At 42.5% G+C, this 20012-nt stretch overlaps 1 protein-coding gene across 1 annotated transcript; it reads right to left on the bottom strand.

Annotated features, from left to right (window-relative positions):
- Positions 1–2703: 2703 nt before the first annotated feature.
- LOC124675872 (cis-zeatin O-glucosyltransferase 1-like) lies at positions 2704–4258 on the bottom strand. The gene has a single exon (XM_047211939.1). The coding sequence runs from the start codon at positions 4251–4253 to the stop codon at positions 2862–2864; it is 1392 nt and encodes a 463-aa protein (XP_047067895.1). The 5' UTR covers positions 4254–4258; the 3' UTR covers positions 2704–2861.
- Positions 4259–20012: the final 15754 nt, after the last annotated feature.

Below are 20012 nucleotides of genomic sequence, written 5' to 3' on the forward strand. Positions count from 1 at the left end.
CGGGTGGCACGCCCTTGCAAATTGCATCGGCGCGCGACCAGGAGGCTTTGCGGGCCGTCGCTCTGAGGGACTGGGGCCAGCCGCAGCCCTAGTTGTTCCCGGCTCTACGGTGTTGACCAGTCACTGCCCGCCGGTGGGTTTCTGACGTCAACAGCATCATACAACTACTGTTAACTTTCTTTGATCCATAATAAATGTCATGATTTCAGTTTATTATGTATCCGAGGGAGTACACATTAATGGTTGTTTAGTTCTATTTCTGCTTGTTAGTGATTATGTGGCTTGATACGATGAATCAAAGGAAACTACAATGTGATATCTATGCGACCAAAACATTTATCATGAAGCTTGTTCATTGAGGGAGAGGACGTTCACAACTGTACATGAGCATACATGTGCTCTTTATGGCAACATTGAACTAAATGAAAGCATCTGGTTGTTGTGCCACACTGTATCAAACATCAATATAATATTTTTCCTATTTAAACGTGAGAAGAGAGATGGAACATGCTCATAATCTCATAATCCTCAACGAAGACATCCGGCTTACCCCGAGCCTTGGCATAGTAATGCTTAGTCGGTGCAAGCTTCATATCAACATACACCATGTATGGAATTTCCACAAGTTTCGCACTTAGTTAGAACTACTTTCGTAATGCCATTGAAACACACATACATAATAGGAGAGCATCAGAATTTTCGATTGCTTTAGCTTTGTGGATTTCGCAAAGTAACAACACCATGATGCTAGACTAGAGACCAACTCTTCTCCAGTGCCTCTGCATCCAACTTGAGTAGTTCCTTGGGATATTCAGGTTCAAGGCTCCACCCATTTTTCTTCGCTAAGACACACTCTACATAATGGTGGACTATAGTGAAAAATGTCAGCAAGTGTTAAGAAACTCATGTCGTCGCTTCTTGTAAATATACAATATATAAGAGCTATGCAAGGAATTAGAGGAGAGAAACTTCCCATGACTTGCCATATTAACTCATTAGAGTATAACTTTTTACAAAAAGACAACTAGAGTTCAACATAAAATGCACTAAATATGGAGAATAGGAATATGAGATAAAATCGGAGGCCAAATTTTGCTCCGACATAAAAATTGAGCTGCTGAAATATGGTGCTGACTTGGGTAGGAGGAGATTCCAACTCCGCGGCTGCTTCAGATCAAAGGGGAATCGACAAATAGCAAACTCTCTTTTGACTCGTGTGAGAAGATAGTGAGCACTAGTCTTCAGCCGTTTGTTCTTGTTGTTCACCTCAGATGCATTTCTGCCCAAAGAAAAAACTACATCTTATATGAGGTTTTAAACCAGGTGGCTCTATACTTATTCATGCCGATTATTGGACATGTTGAGACAACCACGCATACTCATACAACATCACGTCCATTGGGAAAATCATAGCGAGGTCAAAAGAACCGGGGACCATGGCTAAAACTCATGTTTTAGGCCACAAGCTTTGGGATTCGTGGGTTATTTTGTGCGTATCAAGATCAGGTGCCCAACTATGCATGAACCCCTCATCAGCAATGAAAATATTTTATTCATCGTTCATGGATGGACATGATGGTACCATGCGTCCTACCCCTTTGATTCATAGGATTTGTGTAGTATTTAGTTCTCCTAGGAAAATTTCCTACATAAGTTCTTTGATTCATAGGAACATATTTTATAGTAACAAATCCTATAATTTTTTTGTAGTGTATATTGTATAGAAAAGACATTAAATCATACTTCATAAAAATTCCTTTGCTATAATCAAACACACTTTATCTTTCTATAGGATTGGATTATGCATGCCATCCTAATCATTTTTTTCTATGCTTTTTTATTCTATAAATCAAAGGAGGCCTAAATGTCGGTTATTTTAGTTTGTTATGGATCCCAGGAAGTACTCCCTAATGATTGCTTAGTTCTATTTATGCTTGTTAGTGATGATGTGACTTGATCGAATGAATCGAAGGAAACTACAATGTGAAATCTATACGACCAAAACATCTACCAGGAAGTTGAGGAAGGGGATGTTCACAACAGTACATGAACACACATGTGCTCTTTATGGCAACATTGAACTACATGAAAGCATCTGGTTGGTTGTTCTGCCAGATTGTATCAAACGTCAATGTAATACTTTTACTATTTAAGCGTGACAAGAGAGATGGGACATGCTCATAATTCTCAATGAAGCCATCCAGGTTACCCCAGGCTTAGCATAGTACAGTTTAGCCGGTGCTAGCTTCATATCAACATACACCATCTATGAAATTCAGTTAAAAATCAACGTTCTCTAGATTTGAGCAAATAATATTGGATAATTATATTGTGAGGATATGTTTTATGGAGAATGATATTGATTTGGTGTTGCGAATGCTCATATTTTTTCTATATAATTGGTCAAACTTAGTAGATGTTGATTTTTAACTAAATGCATATGCCTTGTTTTATGGAATATAGAGAGTATTATGCACATCATACTTGGATTTCAGTACTCTACTTTGTTTAACCGGATTTGCCTTCTTATTTTCTTATTCACTGTGTCATCGAATTAGGACTTGAATACGTGGCACGGTAGACGCATCTAGTTTCAATACGGTCAATTTTTTGCAAAAAAAATCATAGTTTTGTGGGTATCGTTTACTGTGGGCAACATGGAGGAAGCACCACCAATACCTCTGAACAAGATCAGTACTGATAGATCACAACATGTACGGATGTACCGACATTGCTTAGTTCGAGTCAACAGCAGTCCAGCATTAGTCAGCAGTTTCAGTGAGAACAAATTCGAATCAAAAGCTTCAAGAGCGGCCAAGAATGTTTAACTCCAGCTCAGTGATGCATCGCGTATCTATCGGTCACCTCGTCATGTACGCGACAAGGTCGTCCATGTCCCGGCTCGACGACCCGCCGTCGCCATGGGCGGCGCACACAGCGTCCCCAAGCGCCCTTGCCCTCTCCCGGATAGCCGCCCCTTCGTCCGATCGCATCGCCCTCTCGATAGCCTCGCTGATCGTCGCCGCCGGCGTGACGTCCCCTCGCTCCTCCCACGGCCGCACGAGGATCCCCGCCCGGAGGTACTTGCAGACCAGCTCCGCGTCCCACGGCTGGTCGCTGTGCATCGGCCACGCCAGGATGGCCTTCCCGTGGCTCAGCCCCTCCACCGTCGAGTTCCACCCGCAGTGGCTCATGAACGCCGCCGTCGCGCCGTGCGCCAAGATCTCCAGCTGCGGCGCCCACCCGGTCACCACCACGCCCGTCCCTTGCGCTGCCGCGTCGCCGAGCAGGGACGCCGCCGATGCCGCGAGCCGGCGCTCGCCGCCGGGCTCGCGCATGTCCGCGCGGTCGGCGTCGCGCAGCGCCCAGACGAACCGCTGGTTGGTGTCCCGCAGCGCGGCCGCCAGCTCCCTGACCTGCTCTGCCCGGAGAGACGACGTCGTGCCGAACGAAATGTACAGCACCGACGACGGCGGCTGCTTGTCGAGCCACTCCAGGCACGGGTGTCGCTCCGCGGGAGTGTCGAGGACCGGGTTTAGCAGTGGATTCAGAGGCCCGACGGCGAACAGCTTATGGCCGTCGGAGGAGGAGGCGCTCTGGGCGGCGAGCACGTCGAGGAACTCGCCCTCGAGCGCGCGGCAGGTGTTCACCACCATGCCGGCTCCCGGCGCACGGCGGCGCTCCAGGCCCATCCGCTTGGCGAGCGCCACGAACTCCTTCGTCGCGCAGGCGTCGGCCGGGTGGAACACCATCCCGTGCTCCCGCAGGAGGCGGTGGCCGGGGTCCATCCACCCGACGTTGTAGGACGCGGCGAGGCAGTGCACCCCGAGCGCCTCCCCGTTGGGCAGCCGCGCGGCCTCCCCGGCCGCGAACGCCGCCATGCGGTCGTGCAGGACGACGACGCGGCGGTGGGACGCCGAGAGCTCCTCCAGGAGCGCCGCGAGCGAGGCACGCGCGCCGCCGCCGTCGCAGAAGGCCTCGAAGAGGGGCTGCATGTGCGTCGGGAACGGCGAGGACGGGTCGGGGTCCGGGGAGGCGTGCGCCGGGACGTCGAGCGCGCGGAAGCGGATGGCGAGGAGCGCCGCCGCGTCCCAGCCGTGCACGCGCGCCCGGGCCTCCCGGAGGTGCGGCTCCGGCGCGGCGAAGTGCACGGGGATGCCCCGACCCGCGAGCAGCAGCGACAGGTGAAGGAGCTGGTTCAGGTGGCCCTGCGCCGGGAACGGCACCGTCACGACGGCGACCTGGGATTCCATCGCGGCGGCTGTTTCAGATTGGAGAGGAACGGCGGCGGACGGAACTCTTTGGGAAAGACGGAAGCTTTATCAAGATGGGGCACCACACAGTCTCCAGCTTTGACACTCTTCTTCTTGTTCAGATGAGATGAATTCCTACCAGATTGCCCAATTTCCCTGCAACTTGAGATAGACGCCACCGCACGAATCTGTTTTACTGTTTTACCTTAACATTATCTTTGTTCGTTCCAGCTTGAAATGGTTAAACGAGGTTGTTCACCTCAGCTGCATTTCTGCCCAAAGAAAGTCTGCATTTTCACCAGGCGAGCTCTATACTTATCCATGCGGATTATTGGACATGTGGAGACAACTTACCCATACAGCATCACAGCCATTGGGCTTTAAACGAGCCAAATCACAACCTTGAAAAAAAAACGAGCCAAATCATAGCGATGCCAAAAGAAGCGCGGGCCATGGCGGTCACGAGCTTTGGAATCCCTGGGTTGCTTCGTGCGTATCAAGATCAGGTGCCCCAGCTTATACACGGAACCCCTCATCATTAGCAAACAAAATATTTGGTTACCTTCCACGGGTAACATGATGACATCATGCATCCTATTGACTACTAATACTCCATTCGATCAATAATAAGTGTCGCGATTTTAGTTTGTTATGGATCGGAGGGAGTACACCCTAATGGTTGTTTGGTTCTATTTCTGCTCATTAGTGATGAATCATAGGATGATAGGTAAGCTATAATGTGAAATATATACGATCAAAACATCTACCTGGAAGCTTGTTCATTGAGGGTGAGGATGTTCACAACTGTATATGAGAACACATGTGCTCTTTATGGCAACATTGAACTACATGAAAGCATCTGGTTGTTGTGCCACATTGTATCAAACATCAATGTAATACTGTTCCTATTTAAACGTGAGAATAGAGATGGAACTTGCTCATAATCCTCAACGAAGCAATCCGGCTTACCCAAGGCTTGGCATAGTAAAGCTTAGTCGGGGCTAGCTTCATTTTAACTTACACCATGTATGGAATTTCCACAAGTTTCGTACTTAGTTAGAACTACTTTCGTAATGCCATTGAGACCCACATACATAATAGGACTTGGAAGCATCAGAATTTTCGATTGCTCTAACTTTGTGGATTTTGGAAAGTAACAACGCCATGATGTCAGACTAGAGATCAAATCTACTTCAATGTCTCTGTGGGCAACTTGAATTCATGATAGGGTTAGTACTATGAAGGCTTGTGCCTCCATAGACTCCCAAATCACAAACAGTGTAACTCCCCGAAGAGGTACCATGGTATCATTTCATCTCAGCCATCCTACCCCTAATGATACGGGCTGAGCCCGTGTGGGTAGTCCGATCTCACGAATTGACCCGGTGGAGTGTGATTGCGGAGGGGATTCGCGGGGAGGTGGATGAACGCGAAGAACACGGTACAAACACACGCACACAAATCGGTTATCCTCGTTGGCCCGAACCACCAACTCGATAGAATTGCAAGACAAAGACCAAACGGTAGAATCTCTCGCAAAAGATCGACAAATCCAAATAGAAGTCCAAAGAGTAAAAGATCAATTGAGAATAGAGTTGTGAAGCAAGAGATTCTCAATAGATAGAATTACTAGAATGGAAAACATCCGGATAAGGAGGGATCATCTAAGGTGGGGGTTTCTCAAATCCACAAAGGGATAATAAAGGATAAGCCAAGTTCATCTAAACATCATCTCTCCCTCATGAAGGTGGGGGGTAGGTGCCTATTTATAGGTAGGGGGCCGAAGGGGTAAGTTACAAGTTGAAAACAGGCAGTTTCGTGATGTAAAGCGTACAGGCGGAAGTTCCGATCCTAAGGGGCGGAAGTTCCGGCTGGATTCCTTCAGCGTGAGCATCTAGGCGGAAGTTCCGGTCCTAAGGGGCAGAAGTTCCGGCTGGATTCCTTCAGCGTGAGCATCTTCATTCTTGGATGGCATCTGGGCGGAAGTTCCGGCGGTGGCGGGCGGAAGTTCCGGCCTGGAGCGTCCAGCACCTCTTCCTCCTTCTCTTCCATGCTTCCGTGACATCGGCCTTGCGTCCTCGGGTCTCCATGGCATCCTCTCTTCCCTCCGTACTTGTCGTCAAGTTCCTATCATGAAGATATGACGGAGTATGAAGTAGTATATCGTTCCACATAGGCGAATGTAGGCACGCATAAAGGAGAAGATTCACCTTTGCGTGCCGTCTTGGCGATGAAGCACATGATGCGGTGAAGACCGAAGGTCGGGCTGCATCATCTCCCCCCACTTGAAAAAGAGTCGTCCTCGACGATAGCTCTTCATGAACTTGTATAGGAGGTAGATGACAACCACGCTTGAATGTCCACTTGAAAGTCGTGTAGCCTATCAATAGCACAAGAGATGCAAGAGAGCACTCAACGCATAGCCAATGTTCAACGGATTTAGCAATATGTCCCAAGTATAAGGAGGTCACATTAGCATAATGTCGGTGTGCTCTCATGGAGAGATCTTGTGTAGTTGATGTATGGGGTTGAACCCATTCGTTGATGCTCATCCACAAGTCACTTATACCTTCACACAACAAAGACCAAGCAAAGTATGTGTGTGCGTGATAGAGGAGCATATCATCAACGACATGTCCATTCATGTTCACAACACCATTAGCACAACACAAATTTATCAAGAATAATGCATGTGCAAGGTCAATGTGTAAGAACTCCGTATGAACATCTTCCAAATGTGGAAACACAAAAACTCCAAATTGTGAGACGACCATAGTGTCCATCTCATGTAGCAACTCATTTTCATTGTTGCTCTCAAGGCATCGGAAAGAGAAATTGTTCAACATCCTTGAAGCAACAAGTGGATAATTTGGCCAAATACATATGGGAAAGTGTCCAAAATATCATCAACATGTGTGCACACAAACCATTGGAAAGAGAAATTGGTCATCATATTTGTTGCAACACAAGACATATCATCCAAAAAGTTCAGCAAGTAAAAATTTGCACAACCGTGCGTGCCAACAAACCAAATGAAAAATAAATTGCTCAACTTGTTTGAGGCAACACCAAAGGTAAGAATCACGTCATTGATACGTCTCCAACGTATCGATAATTTCTTATGTTCCATGCTACATTATTGATGATATCTACATGTTTTATGCACATTATATGTCGTATTTACGCATTTTCTGGAACTAACCTATTAACAAGATGCCGAAGAGCCAGTTGTTGTTTTCTGCTGTTTTTGGTTTCAGAAATCCTAGTAAGGAAATATTCTCGGAATTGGACGAAATCAACGCCCAGGGTCCTATTTTTGCACGAAGCTTCCAGAAGACCGAAGAGGGAAGGAAGTGGGGCCACGAGGCGCCGCCACAACAGGGCGGCGCGGCCTAGGGCTTGGCCGCGCGGCCTCGGCGTGTGGGGCCCTCGTGTGGCCCCCGCGTTGCCCTTTCGCCTACTTAAAGCCTCCGTCGCGAAACCCCCGGTACCGAGAGCCACGATACGGAAAACCTTCCGGAGACGCCGCCGCCGCGAATCCCATCTCGGGGGATTCGGAGAGATCGCCTCCGGCACCTGCCGGAGAGGGGATTCATCTCCCGGAGGACTCTTCATCGCCATGATCGCCTCCGGAGTGATGAGTGAGTAGTTCACCCCTGGACTATGGGTCCATAGCAGTAGCTAGATGGTCGTCTTCTCCTCATGTGCTTCATTGTTGGATCTTGTGAGCTGCCTAACATGATCAAGATCATCTATCTGTAATTCTATATGTTGTGTTTGTCGGGATCCGATAGATAGAGAATACTATGTTATGGTGATTATCAATCTATTACTTATGTGTTGTTTATGATCTTGCATGCTCTCTGTTATTAGTAGAGGCTCTGGCCAAGTTTTTACTCTTAACTCCAAGAGGGAGTATTTATGCTCGATAGTGGGTTCATGCCTTCATTGATACCTGGGACAGTGACGGAAAGTTCTAAGGTTGTGATGTGCTGTTGCCACTAGGGATAAAACATTGATTCTATGTCTAAGGATGTAGTTGTCGATTACATTACGCACCATACTTAATGCAATTGTCCGTTGCTTTGCAACTTAATACCGAATGGGGTTCGGATGATAACCTCGAAGGTGGACTTTTTAGGCATAGATGCGGTTGGATGGCGGTCTATGTACTTTGTCGTAATGCCCAATTAAATCTCACTATATTTATCATATCATGTATATGCATTGTTATGCCCTTTTCTATTTGTCAATTGCCCGACTGTAATTTGTTCACCCAACATGCTTTTATCTTATGGGAGAGACACCTCTAGTGAACTGTGGACCCCGGTCCTATTCTTTACATCGCATACAATCTATCGCAATACTTGTTTTACTATTTTCTTCGCAAACAATCATCTTCCACACAATACGGTTAATCCTTTGTTACAGCAAGCCGGTGAGATTGACAACCTCATCGTTTCGTTGGGGCAAAGTACTTTGGTTGTGTTGTGCGAGTTCCACGTTGGCGCCGGAATCCCCGGTGTTGCGCCGCATCACATTTCGCCACCATCAACCTTCAACGTGCTTCTTGGCTCCTCCTGGTTCGATAAACCTTGGTTTCTTTCTGAGGGAAAACTTGCCACTGTGCGCATCATACCTTCCTCTTGGGGTTCCCAACGGACGTGTACATCTACGCGCATCAAGCCTCGTTTTCGGCGCCGTTGCCGGGGAGATCAAGACACGCTGCAAGGGGAGTCTCCACTTCTCAACCTCTTTACTTTGTTTTTGTCTTGCTTTATTTTATTTACTACTTTGTTTGCTGCACCAAAACAAAACACACAAAAAATTAGTTGCTAGTTTTACTTTATTTACTGTCTTGCTCTCTATATCAAAAACAAAAAAAAATTAGTTACTTGTCTTCATTTGCCTAGTTTACCTTTACTACTGTTATAATGAGTAATCCTGAAGTTGAAGTTCGTTCTTTTAAGCAACAAGGGGGAGAAAGTTTTAAAGATGCTTGGTACAGAATTAGTAATGCTCATCATAGGTGCATTAAGAAACACTCCACCACTATCCTTCTTAGGAACTTTTATGTTGGTTTATCTAGTTGGAATAGGTATGTTCTTGATACTCTTTCGGGAGGTAATTTCCTAGGTACTCCCGCTTTAGAAGCTAGTTGCATCATTGAGAGTCTAGTTGGAATACCACCTGTTAATGAAGTTAAAATTGAAATCTCTCTTGAGGATGTTATGAAAAAATTGGAAGCCATAGAGAAAAATTTTCCAAGTATTGAAACTAAATTGGAAATGTTATTGGATAAAACCGATGAACTTGATAAATCCCTAGGAGGAATTGATGAAAGAATTAGTGTCCTAGGAACTTGTGTTGTCCATGATAATCAAACCAATAGGATTGATGAACTTGAAAAAGCTATGGGAACCTTGGGTTCAACCTTTTCTTCTCTCAAGTATAATGAGAAAGCTTATGTGGGTAAAGAGCAAAAATTCATGTATGCCTCTAAAGTGCCTAAACAAAAGAATTATTATAGGCCTAAAATTGCTAAAACTCCCAACACCACCATAGAAAATTTAGATAATGGAGCACCTAAAGTACCCTCTGCAACAAGTTGTGTTTGCAGGAAAAATAATAATGTTGATGCTTCTTCGTTTGATGTTACTTGATTTGCACTTTCTGCGCCTAGCTGAAAGGCGTTAAAGAAAAGCGCTTATGGGAGACAACCCATGTTTTTACTACAGCACTTTGTTTTATATTTGAGTCTTGGAAGTTGTTTACTACTGTAGCAACCTCTCCTTATCATGTTTTTGTGCCAAGTAAAGTTTCTATGTTAAAGTTGATGTTATATTTGGGATCGCTACGCAGAAAACAGCATTGCTTTCTGTCACGAATTCTGTCACAAGTCTCTGTAGAAAATTTGAAAAAATCTGCCAATTTACGAGCGTGATCCTCAGATATGTACGCAACTTTCATTAGTTTTGAGTTTTTCCATTTGAGCAAGTCCGGTGCCGTTTTAAAATTCGTCTTTACGGACTGTTCTGTTTTTGACAGATTCTGCCTTTTATTTCGCATTGCCGTATTTGCTATGTTGGATGAATTTCTTTGATCCATTAATGTCCAGTAGCTTTGTGCAATGTCCAGAAGTGTTAAAAATGATTGTGTCACCTCTGAATGTGTGAATTATTAATTGTGCACTAACCCTCTAATGAGTTTGCTTGAAGTTTGGTGTGAAGAAGTTTTCAAGGGTCAAGAGAGGAGTATGATATACTATGATCAAGAGAAGTGAAAACTCTAAGCTTGGGGATGCCCCCGTGGTTCATCCCTGCATATTTTAAGAAGACTCAAGCGTCTAAGCTTGGGGATGCCCAAGGCATCCCCTTCTTCATCGACAACATCATCGAGTTCCTCCCCGAAACTATATTTTTATTCAGTCACATCTTGTGTTCTTTACTTGGAGCGTCGGTTTGTTTTTGTTTTTGTTTGAATAAAATGGATCCTAGCATTCACTTTGTGGGAGAGAGACACGCTCCGCTGTTGCATATGGACAAATATGTCCTTAGGCTTTACTCATAATGTTCATGGCGAAGTTTCTTCTTCGTTAAATTGTTATATGGTTGGAATTGGGAAATGCTACATGTAGTAATTCTAAAATGTCTTGGATAATGTGATACTTTGCAATTGTTGTGCTCATGTTTAAGCTCTTGCATCATATACTTTGCACCCATTAATGAAGAAATACATAGAGCTTGCTAAAATTTGGTGTGCATATTTGGTCTCTCTAAGGTCTAGATAATTTCTAGTATTGAGTTTTGAACAACAAGGAAGACGGTGTAGAGTCTTATAATGTTTACAATATGTCTTTTATGTGAGTTTTGCTGCACCGGTTCATCCTTGAGTTTGCTTCAAATAACCTTGCTAGCCTAAACCTTGTATCGAGAGGGAATACTTCTCATGCATCCAAAATCCTTGAGCCAACCACTATGCCATTTGTGTCCACCATACCTACCTACTACATGGTATTTCTCCGCCATTCCAAAGTAAATTGCTTGAGTGCTACCTTTAAAATTCCATCATTCACCTTTGCAATATATAGCTCATGGGACAAAATAGCCTTAAAAACTATCGTAGTATTGAATATGTACTTATGCACTTTATCTCTTATTAAGTTGCTTGTTGTGCGATAACCATTCTTCTGGGGACGCAATCAACTACTCTTTGTTGAATATCATGTGAGTTGCTATTGAAAGTGCATGGAGCCCCCATGTGTGGTTTTGGTAATTAATGACAATCCCTATGGACTAATGTTTGCATTGAGTTATATTAATAGGAGTTGTCCATAGGCAATTCTTGAACCATTTGTTGGCTTCAAGGTTGCAATAAGAAGAAATTGATGAAGGATATCAAGTGTCAAGTATGTCTTGAAGATGAAGATGAAGTGAGCCCTCAAGTTACTTCAAGAGATCAATATGATGAAGAATGAAGAATGAAGTGCAAGTTCAAGATGAGCCATCTCGAAGAGATCCTTTGCTTGAGTCTTGCCATCCACATGGTGGTCATGGTTATGTGAAGATGCGCCGAAGAAGAAGCTCTCCCATGGTGGATTATGGGGGAGAAATCCACAAGACTTCGTCAAGCAAGCACAAGCAAGAAAGGCGTTCCATCTTGTTGAGGTCAAGATCGTCGTCATCAAGCTCAAGTGGAATGCGCAAGTATAAGGTTTGCTCTTGATAGGGTTTCTTTCTCACCGGTCTCATAGTGTAGTTGGAGACCGGTTTATAGTTTAGTTGCCGTACTATCAAGAGGGCTCTCGAGTAAGTAACTCGATCGTATCGTTCGGAGAGAGCTCAAACCTTTGCATCCTTGCATCATCTTTCTTGGTTGTTATTTGGATCTTATCCATGTGATGTTTTAGAGCTTGTGCTTATTCTCATGACAAGCTCTAGTTCATTGAGAATGGTTTTTCCATGGGCAACTTGTTGCATTTTCAAGATTGGAGGTTTTACCGGTATGTCTTTTTGAGATAGGTCAAACCTTTCATCATTTGTTTCTATCCTCCTTTGCTGGACTATGATGTTTCTATGCATATTGTTGTAGAGCTCGTTGTTGTGATTTCAACGAGCCCAAGATCATCGAAATCGGAGTCCGGATGCAAAAGATATGCCCGTTCTAGTTTTGGTGTTTCTGTCAGTTTGCCTAGGCCGGATATTTTGGAAATATCCGGGCCGGATTATCCGGGCCGGATATTTCGAAAATATCTGGCCCCCTCGAAATTGGCTAAGGACCAGACGAAAATCAGCTCTGGATAGGGGCCGGACTTTTGGCCGGATTTTTACCAGGTTTTGTCCCTGAGGCCGGATTATCCGGGGGGCGGATTATCCGGCCCTTACTTAGGCCGGATTATCCGGCCCTGGTTTTGCCCAACGGCTCGATTTTCTTGGGGGGTATAAATACCCCCCTTCTTCCTCCTTGGGCTGTTGCTTCTTCCACTCTCTCTCCTCCATTGTTGTTCTTGAGAAGCTTGCCCTATCTCTCTATCCCTCCATGATTCTTGCCCCCATTTGAGGGAAAAGAGAGAGGAGATCTAGATCTACACTTCTACCAATCAAATCCATCTCTTTGTGAGTGGAACTCTCTAGATCTTGATATATCTTGGTGTTCTTTGTGAATTCCTTTGTTCTTCCTCTCTTATTCCCCCAATAGCTTTTGTAGCTTTGTTGGAATTTGAGAGAGAAGGACTTGAGCATCTTTGTGGTGTTCTTGCCATTGCATTTGGTGCATAGGTTTGAGTTCTCCACGGTGATTCGTGGAAGTGAAAGCAAGAAAGTTGTTACTCTTGGGTTCTTGGAACCCTAGACGGATTTGAGGCCTTTGTGGCGATTTCTTGGGAGCCTCCAATTAAGTTGTGGATGCGTGCCCCAAGCTTTGTGTAAGGCCCGGTTTCCGCCTCGAAGGAAATCCCTTAGTGGAACCGTGACCTAGGCCTTTGTGGCGAGGGTCACCGGAGATTTAGGTGAGGCGCCTTCGTGGCGTTCGGTTTGTGGTGTGAGTACCGCATCTTGGGGTGAGGCCTTTGTGGCGTTGGTGTGCATCGAGCAACCACACCTCAAGGTGAGCCTCTTGTGGCGTTCGGGAGCACTAAGCAACCGCACCTCTCCACCGGAGATTAGCACTCGCAAGAGTGTGAACTCCGGGATAAATCATCGTCTCCCGCGTGCCTCGGTTATCTCTATACCCGAGCTCTTTACTTATGCACTTTACCTTGTGATAGCCATCGTGCTTGAAGTTATATATCTTGCTATCACATAGTTGCTTGTATTGCTTAGCATAAGTTTGTATATCTTGCTATCACATAGTTGCTTGTATTGCTTAGAATAAGTTGTTGGTGCACATAGGTGAACAATAGTATATAGGCTTTGGGCTTGACAAAGTAAAAGCTAGTTTTATTCCGCATTTGTTAAGCCCATCTCGTAAAAGTTTTAAATCGCCTATTCACCCCCCCTCTAGGCGACATCCGTGTCCTTTCAATTGGTATCGAGCAAGGTCTCTCATTCTTAGGCTTCACCGCCTTGAGAGTAAAGATGTCGGCTAGGGGATTAGCGCACAATAACTTGTTTATATTTGATGGCACAAATTATGATCTATGGAAAATTTATGTGCTTAATATTTTGCGGCGTATGTCCCCGGACATGGAGCGATTTCTTGACATAGGTTTTTCTTCTCCTAAGGATCCTCAAAATTTATCTCTTGAGGAGGAGAAAAACTCTTGTCTCGATGCTCTTGCTTCTCATGTGTTTTCCATTGTTGTGAGCAATGTAGTTACTTCTTCAATCATGCCTTTTGGGAGCGCTCATGAATTATGGACAAAGCTTCAAGATAAATATGATGTGTCCAAGATTATTGAGGATGATTGTATTGCTTCCACTTCCGGCCGTGATGAGTTCTCATCTTCATCCACTTCACCAAAGTGTGTCAAGACACAAGGTAATGATATGGTGAGTGGTGATGAAAATTGCAATGTTGATATTGAGCTTACTATTGATGATTCTTCATCTCTATCTCATTGCAATGCTTCATCTACGGACTCAAACACATCTAGCACTAGAAATGATTTACATGCTTGTGTTGATAGTCCTTGCATATCATGTGTAAGTTGCTTGAATAAATCTAATGATGATATGCTTGCATTGTCTTGTGGCCATGATAAAAATGCTTCTATTTCCTCTAGTTGTTGTGTGTCTAACAATGTAGAGGAAACCAAAGATTCTATTGGTCAAGACAAGATCTTGAAAGGAGCCTCAAGTAACTCCTCATCTTTATCTCACGGTCCTCATATATGCCTTATGGCCAAGGGTTCCACGGTACCTCCTACCATGGAACCTAATATGTCTCGTGGTGATAAGGATGAGGATGAATATGAAGAAGAGGATTGGGTTGTCTCTCTACACGATAAGGGTAAGAGCGTATTCAAGGTTATTTGCAAAGATAAAATTGCTAGCACCCACTTCTTTGAAATCTTGACTACCGCTATTGAGAGCCAAAAACTTATTTGGATGCATGAGAACACCATTGATAAAAGGGTGCTCTTGAACGAGAGTATGCCGATGATGTAGCATCATTAAAAAATGAACTTGAAGAAAAACAAACCATCAAGGAAGCTCTTGAGGAGACCTTTGCTCTAGAATTGTCTAGAGAAAAGGAAAACCATGATAGAGCTCTTGAGATGGCAAATGAACTAAAGCTAAAAAATGATAAACTTGTGTTTGTTAATGCTAAACTCCTTGAGGATTTTGAGCAACTCAAAAAGGGCTCAAGGGTCATTGAGAGTGCGCTCACCAAACTCACCGAGTCGCATGAGCAACTTAAAGCTTCTTATCTAAAAGTTCATGCCAACTTGCCTTCTCCTTTTGCTATTGATAATGATGTTTGTGCTACTAACTCTACTTCTTGTGAAGCATCTACCTTGAAGGAGAATGTTGATCTAAGGGCTCAACTTGATTTGCTAACTAGCAATTATGGGAAATTGGAAGAAAATCATGGAAAGCTTTCTAGCTCCCATGAGGATCTTCTAGCCTCTCATGATAGGCTAAAGTTAGCTCATGAGGCTATCATATCAAAGGAAACACCTTGTGAGCCTCATGTGGATACTAGCACTACTACTCAAAATGCTATATTACCATGTGCTAGTCCTAGTAATTCATCCACTCATAATATTGCTAAATCTTGTGATGAATTATGTTCCTTGCCTTGTTGCTCTAACAATGAAGATTCTACTTCCTCTAGTACTTGTGTTGTTACTAACCATGTAGAGGAAATCAAAGAGCTCAAGGCCCAAGTCACTTCCTTGAAGAATGACTTGGTAAAGAGTCATGAAGGGAAATGCAAACTTGACACGATGTTAAGTGTGCAACAATCCCCCAATGACAAGAGTGGACTTGGATTCAAATCCAACAACAAGAAAAAGTACAACAACAACAACAACAACAACAAGGGCCAAGTACAAGTCAAAGACCCGGCCAAGATTGTTTGCTTCAAGTGCAAAATTGAAGGGCACCATGTTAGATCTTGCCCTTTGAAGAAGAAGCAAAAAGGGAAGCGGCCTCAAGCTCAAACTCATATTCAACCTCAAGTTGAAGAAATGCCACTTCCCAAGAAGAAACAAGCCAATGCTCCCATTGTGGAGAAACCTAGTGAGAAGAAGGAGAAGAAAAGAACTTGCTACATATGCCGTGAGAAGGGCCACATCTCCTCCTTGTGCACTATTGGTACCTCATCCAACTCTATCACCATTGATGATGTTTATTCTCTTCGTAAGGATGAGGGTGGCAATGTGTTTGCCAAATATGTTGGTGCTCAAAGTGGTGTCAAGAAAAGAACCATTTGGGTTGCCAAGCCTATTGTGACTAACATCTTAGGACCCAACTTAGTTGGGGACCAACAATCCAAAATTTGATCAATAGGTGCTTGTTGGAGGGCATTGGAGACTTGGCTACATCATGAAGAATTAAGGGATCTTCATCATTTATATTATATCAAGCCAAGTCTTTTGATTATCTTGCTACTATCATATATCCAATGTTCCTCCTTGCGGTAACATGTTCTCAACTTATTTATATTGAAAGTTACTCGCCCCTTTGCATGTGTTAGTTTCGTTCCTAACATGTGTTTGTATATGTTGTGCTTCCTAATAGTTTTGCTTGAGAAATCAAGTCTATGCATGTTGGGTTGCACACCATGTATTTGTGTTTGTGTTGGAGCCTCTTTGCATCTTGTTGTATCTTATATGGCTCTTATGAGCGATTAATGGACAATCCCATTTTGGGGGAGTGATATTCCTTTGGGAATTTCATGATCCTAAACAATGTGTGTACATGAGGAATATCACTTAGAATTGATATTGCGAGATTATCTAGTCGCTATGTGGTATGTCATCTTCATGAGAAATTCAAATTCTAATGTCCATTAATATCTGTACTTGGATCTTATTTGCCTCTTGTGAAAATAAATTCCTTATCACATTATGGGGGGAGTAATAAGCTTTGTGCATATTACAAGCCTAGAAAATGTGAACATTTGAGGTTGTGTCACATAGAATTGATACCGTAAATTATCTCTCTCCTATGTGGCATGTTTGCTCAAACAAGCTCCAATTTGCTTAAATGGCTTCATTGCTAATATCTTTGTGGATCTTATTTGTGAAAGTTCTTCTTGGCATGGTTTTTCACAACGTGTCCCTCAATACATTTTTGGAAAACCATGTGCTTCAAGTCATACTATTAATTGCTTTGCATGTTGGTATGAATATTATTAATTGCTTTGCATGTTGGTATGAATACTATTAATTGCCTTGCATGTTGGTATGACTAAATGAAGCTATCAAGAAACTATCTTTGCATGATGGTTAACTCTTATCTTTTACCATATGCTTTGTTTGTTGTAAATATGATCTTATGTATACTCACAAACTACCACCGGGAAATATTTCCTAATACCTCTTGTCCTAGGACAATTGGTAATCAATTATGAGGTAGATATTTATTGATCATATCTACATTGGCTCTTGTATTTATATTGCCTTATTTATTGCCATGAATTTGTTGTGCTTTGACTCCCATGTGTCTTCCTTGCATCTTATGGATCTAAGTTGTCTATTCAAACTTTCTTAGCATTGTTAGAAGATATAGGTAGCGTGATGATCCTAGTTTTGTGCTTTTTGTATTCATATAAAAATCCTTGATAATGCACCAAACTTGGGGGAGCTCTTCTATATTATTAGAATGCTTAACATCTCTTGATCTTTATCAAAAATTTGGTTTTGGGAGACATAAAATTTTCTTTTTGATACTTTGTGCCATCATAAAAAGTGTCGAGGGTTTGGTTTATTTGTTGGAACCTTGCTCTCTTGGAAGTTGGTTATCTCATTCCTTTGTGCTTAGGTTTAATTAGCTTCTTATAATGAGATAAGTCTTTGGAGTCAATCTTGTGTTGATTTGATTCTTTGATATAATTTGGACAACCATTGTCTCTTGGTTTATTTGGTGTTTTGTCCAAATTATATCTTTCTTTGGTTCTTGAAAGTATTGTGCATGCATCTTTAATTTATGTCTATCTTATGGAATGTGTTACTTTCTTTGATCCAATATATAGGGTAAACTCCATCAAATCCTAATTTGGCTAAGATGTGCATGAAATTCAATTTCATATCTATATGCACATAGTATTGTGGAGTTTGTCCTATATGTTGTAGTGTGTCTAACTACTTTGGACCCAATTAGTTTGGGGACCTTTTTGTACTTACCTTTGTGTTAGGTACAATGGATATGCATTGAATGCTTGTCTCACTCTTGGAAAGAAGTGGTAACTCAATGGCAACTTGAGGCAAGCTAGGATGGTCAACGAACACATATCTACTACATCCACACCAATGCTATCTTGGTAACAAGTATCTTCTCATGCATACTTTTCTTGTATCCAACCTTATGGTTGCATCTTGGCATGAATCTCTTGATTTGCAAATATTGTGCTTCTTGCAAAAGTCTTAACGAAACCTCTTTATTGCAAATGTGAGTAATTTGAGATGAGTACATATGTTGGGAAGTATATAAAATCATGCTCATGATTCACCCATCCCATCTATGCATATCTAGCAATTTTATTGCATATCAATTCCTCAAGCCTCTCACATGTGCAATATCGATTAAAGTGCAAATTGAGTTATTTCTTTTAGTATCCTCGTTTGTGATACTTGTTGCCTTTTCAAATGCATCCCAACTATCTTCTATCCCTTGTTGATATTTGTGATGTATTTTAGATGGTTGTGGTTGAAGTTCATGAATGTACAATAAGACAAAATTGAGCCTTTGGCCATGCCATTAAGCAAAAATTCTTATTGGTATATTGCATGACTTCATTTTGGGATATCATACTATATTTCTTGAGTATCCCTTTTGTGTGTACATGTTTCTTTGTGGATAAATATCTTTGTGATATTGCTCACTTAGAGAAACTTATACGCATAAGAGATGATACATCTCCTTTTGATATCTTATTTATTTATTGCATGTTGATTGGTCATGCTAAGCAATATAATTCATTGAAGACTATGATGATGCTTTTTGCTCATCCTTGTAATAGTCTTATAATATGCTTTATCATGCCTTTCACATATCCTCTTGGTTGAGCCTTTTATTATGGTACCTCCTACTTGTTGCTCAACCATTTGTTTGTTGCAAGTGTTAAGATTAATTTTCTATCTATGATCTATTGCAAATGTTTGTGTTTTAAATGGTAATGAGGGAGTGAGGATTCCATGTTATGCATATTGTATTCAAATACAACATTTTAATTTATGCATGTACCTTGGGGAGCTTCCTCATTTAATTTAGAGCACTATCTTTTGGTGATCATTAGAGTTTGATTCACTTGGTAGATTTTGTTTTTGAATGATATTATGGGAGTGATGATTCCATGTTTGTGCACGTTATACTCCAATGCAAATTGTCTTGTTTTGTGCACAAACCTTGGGGAGCTTCCTCATATTATTTAGAGCAATCTTCTTGATCTTATCATAATATCTTTCTTTCTTTTGGTATCTTCTTTGTGGTTCATTTGGTTGCTTGCTTCATTTGTTGAAGCTTCTTGACTTTGTTATCTTTTTGCAATATTTGATCCTATCTATGGTGTGACTCCTTCCGAATATTCGTAATTGGATATGTGCATTTGATTCCACTCAAATTATGAGAAATGCACACGCTATGGAGGAACTCTCACTATATTGGCCTTCTAAATTTTTCACCCATTTCGGCAATTGGTGCCAATGGGGGAGAAGTTTGGAGGGTTTAAGGGAATTTGGTTATGTCTTTGCTTTGTGCTTAAGCATGTGCCTTTATTGCATTGCATCTTGTTGCTTTGCATAGTTGAATATTTAGAGGAAACTCCACTAGGCTTTGAATGCCAATATATGCAATGAAAGTCAAGATCATTCACATGCATATATTATGGGGGAGTTTGCTCTATATATTCAACTTGTTTGTTACTTAAATTCCTTATATAAACCCTCTCAAAGAGATTGTCATCAATTACCAAAATGGGGGAGATTGAAAGTGCATGGAGCCCCCATGTGTGGTTTTGGTAATTAATGACAATCCCTATGGACTAATGTTTGCATTGAGTTATATTAATAGGAGTTGTCCATAGGCAATTCTTGAACCATTTGTTGGCTTCAAGGTTGCAATAAGAAGAAATTGATGAAGGATATCAAGTGTC

Source organism: Lolium rigidum, chromosome 7 (genome assembly GCF_022539505.1).
Source record: "Lolium rigidum isolate FL_2022 chromosome 7, APGP_CSIRO_Lrig_0.1, whole genome shotgun sequence".
Classification (NCBI taxonomy): Eukaryota; Viridiplantae; Streptophyta; class Magnoliopsida; order Poales; family Poaceae; genus Lolium; species Lolium rigidum.

Excerpts from the sequence above, each read along its gene's own strand:
- LOC124675872 (XM_047211939.1), bottom strand. The coding sequence starts at position 4,253 with ATGGAATCCCAGGTCGCCGTCGTGACGGTGCCGTTCCCGGCGCAGGGC.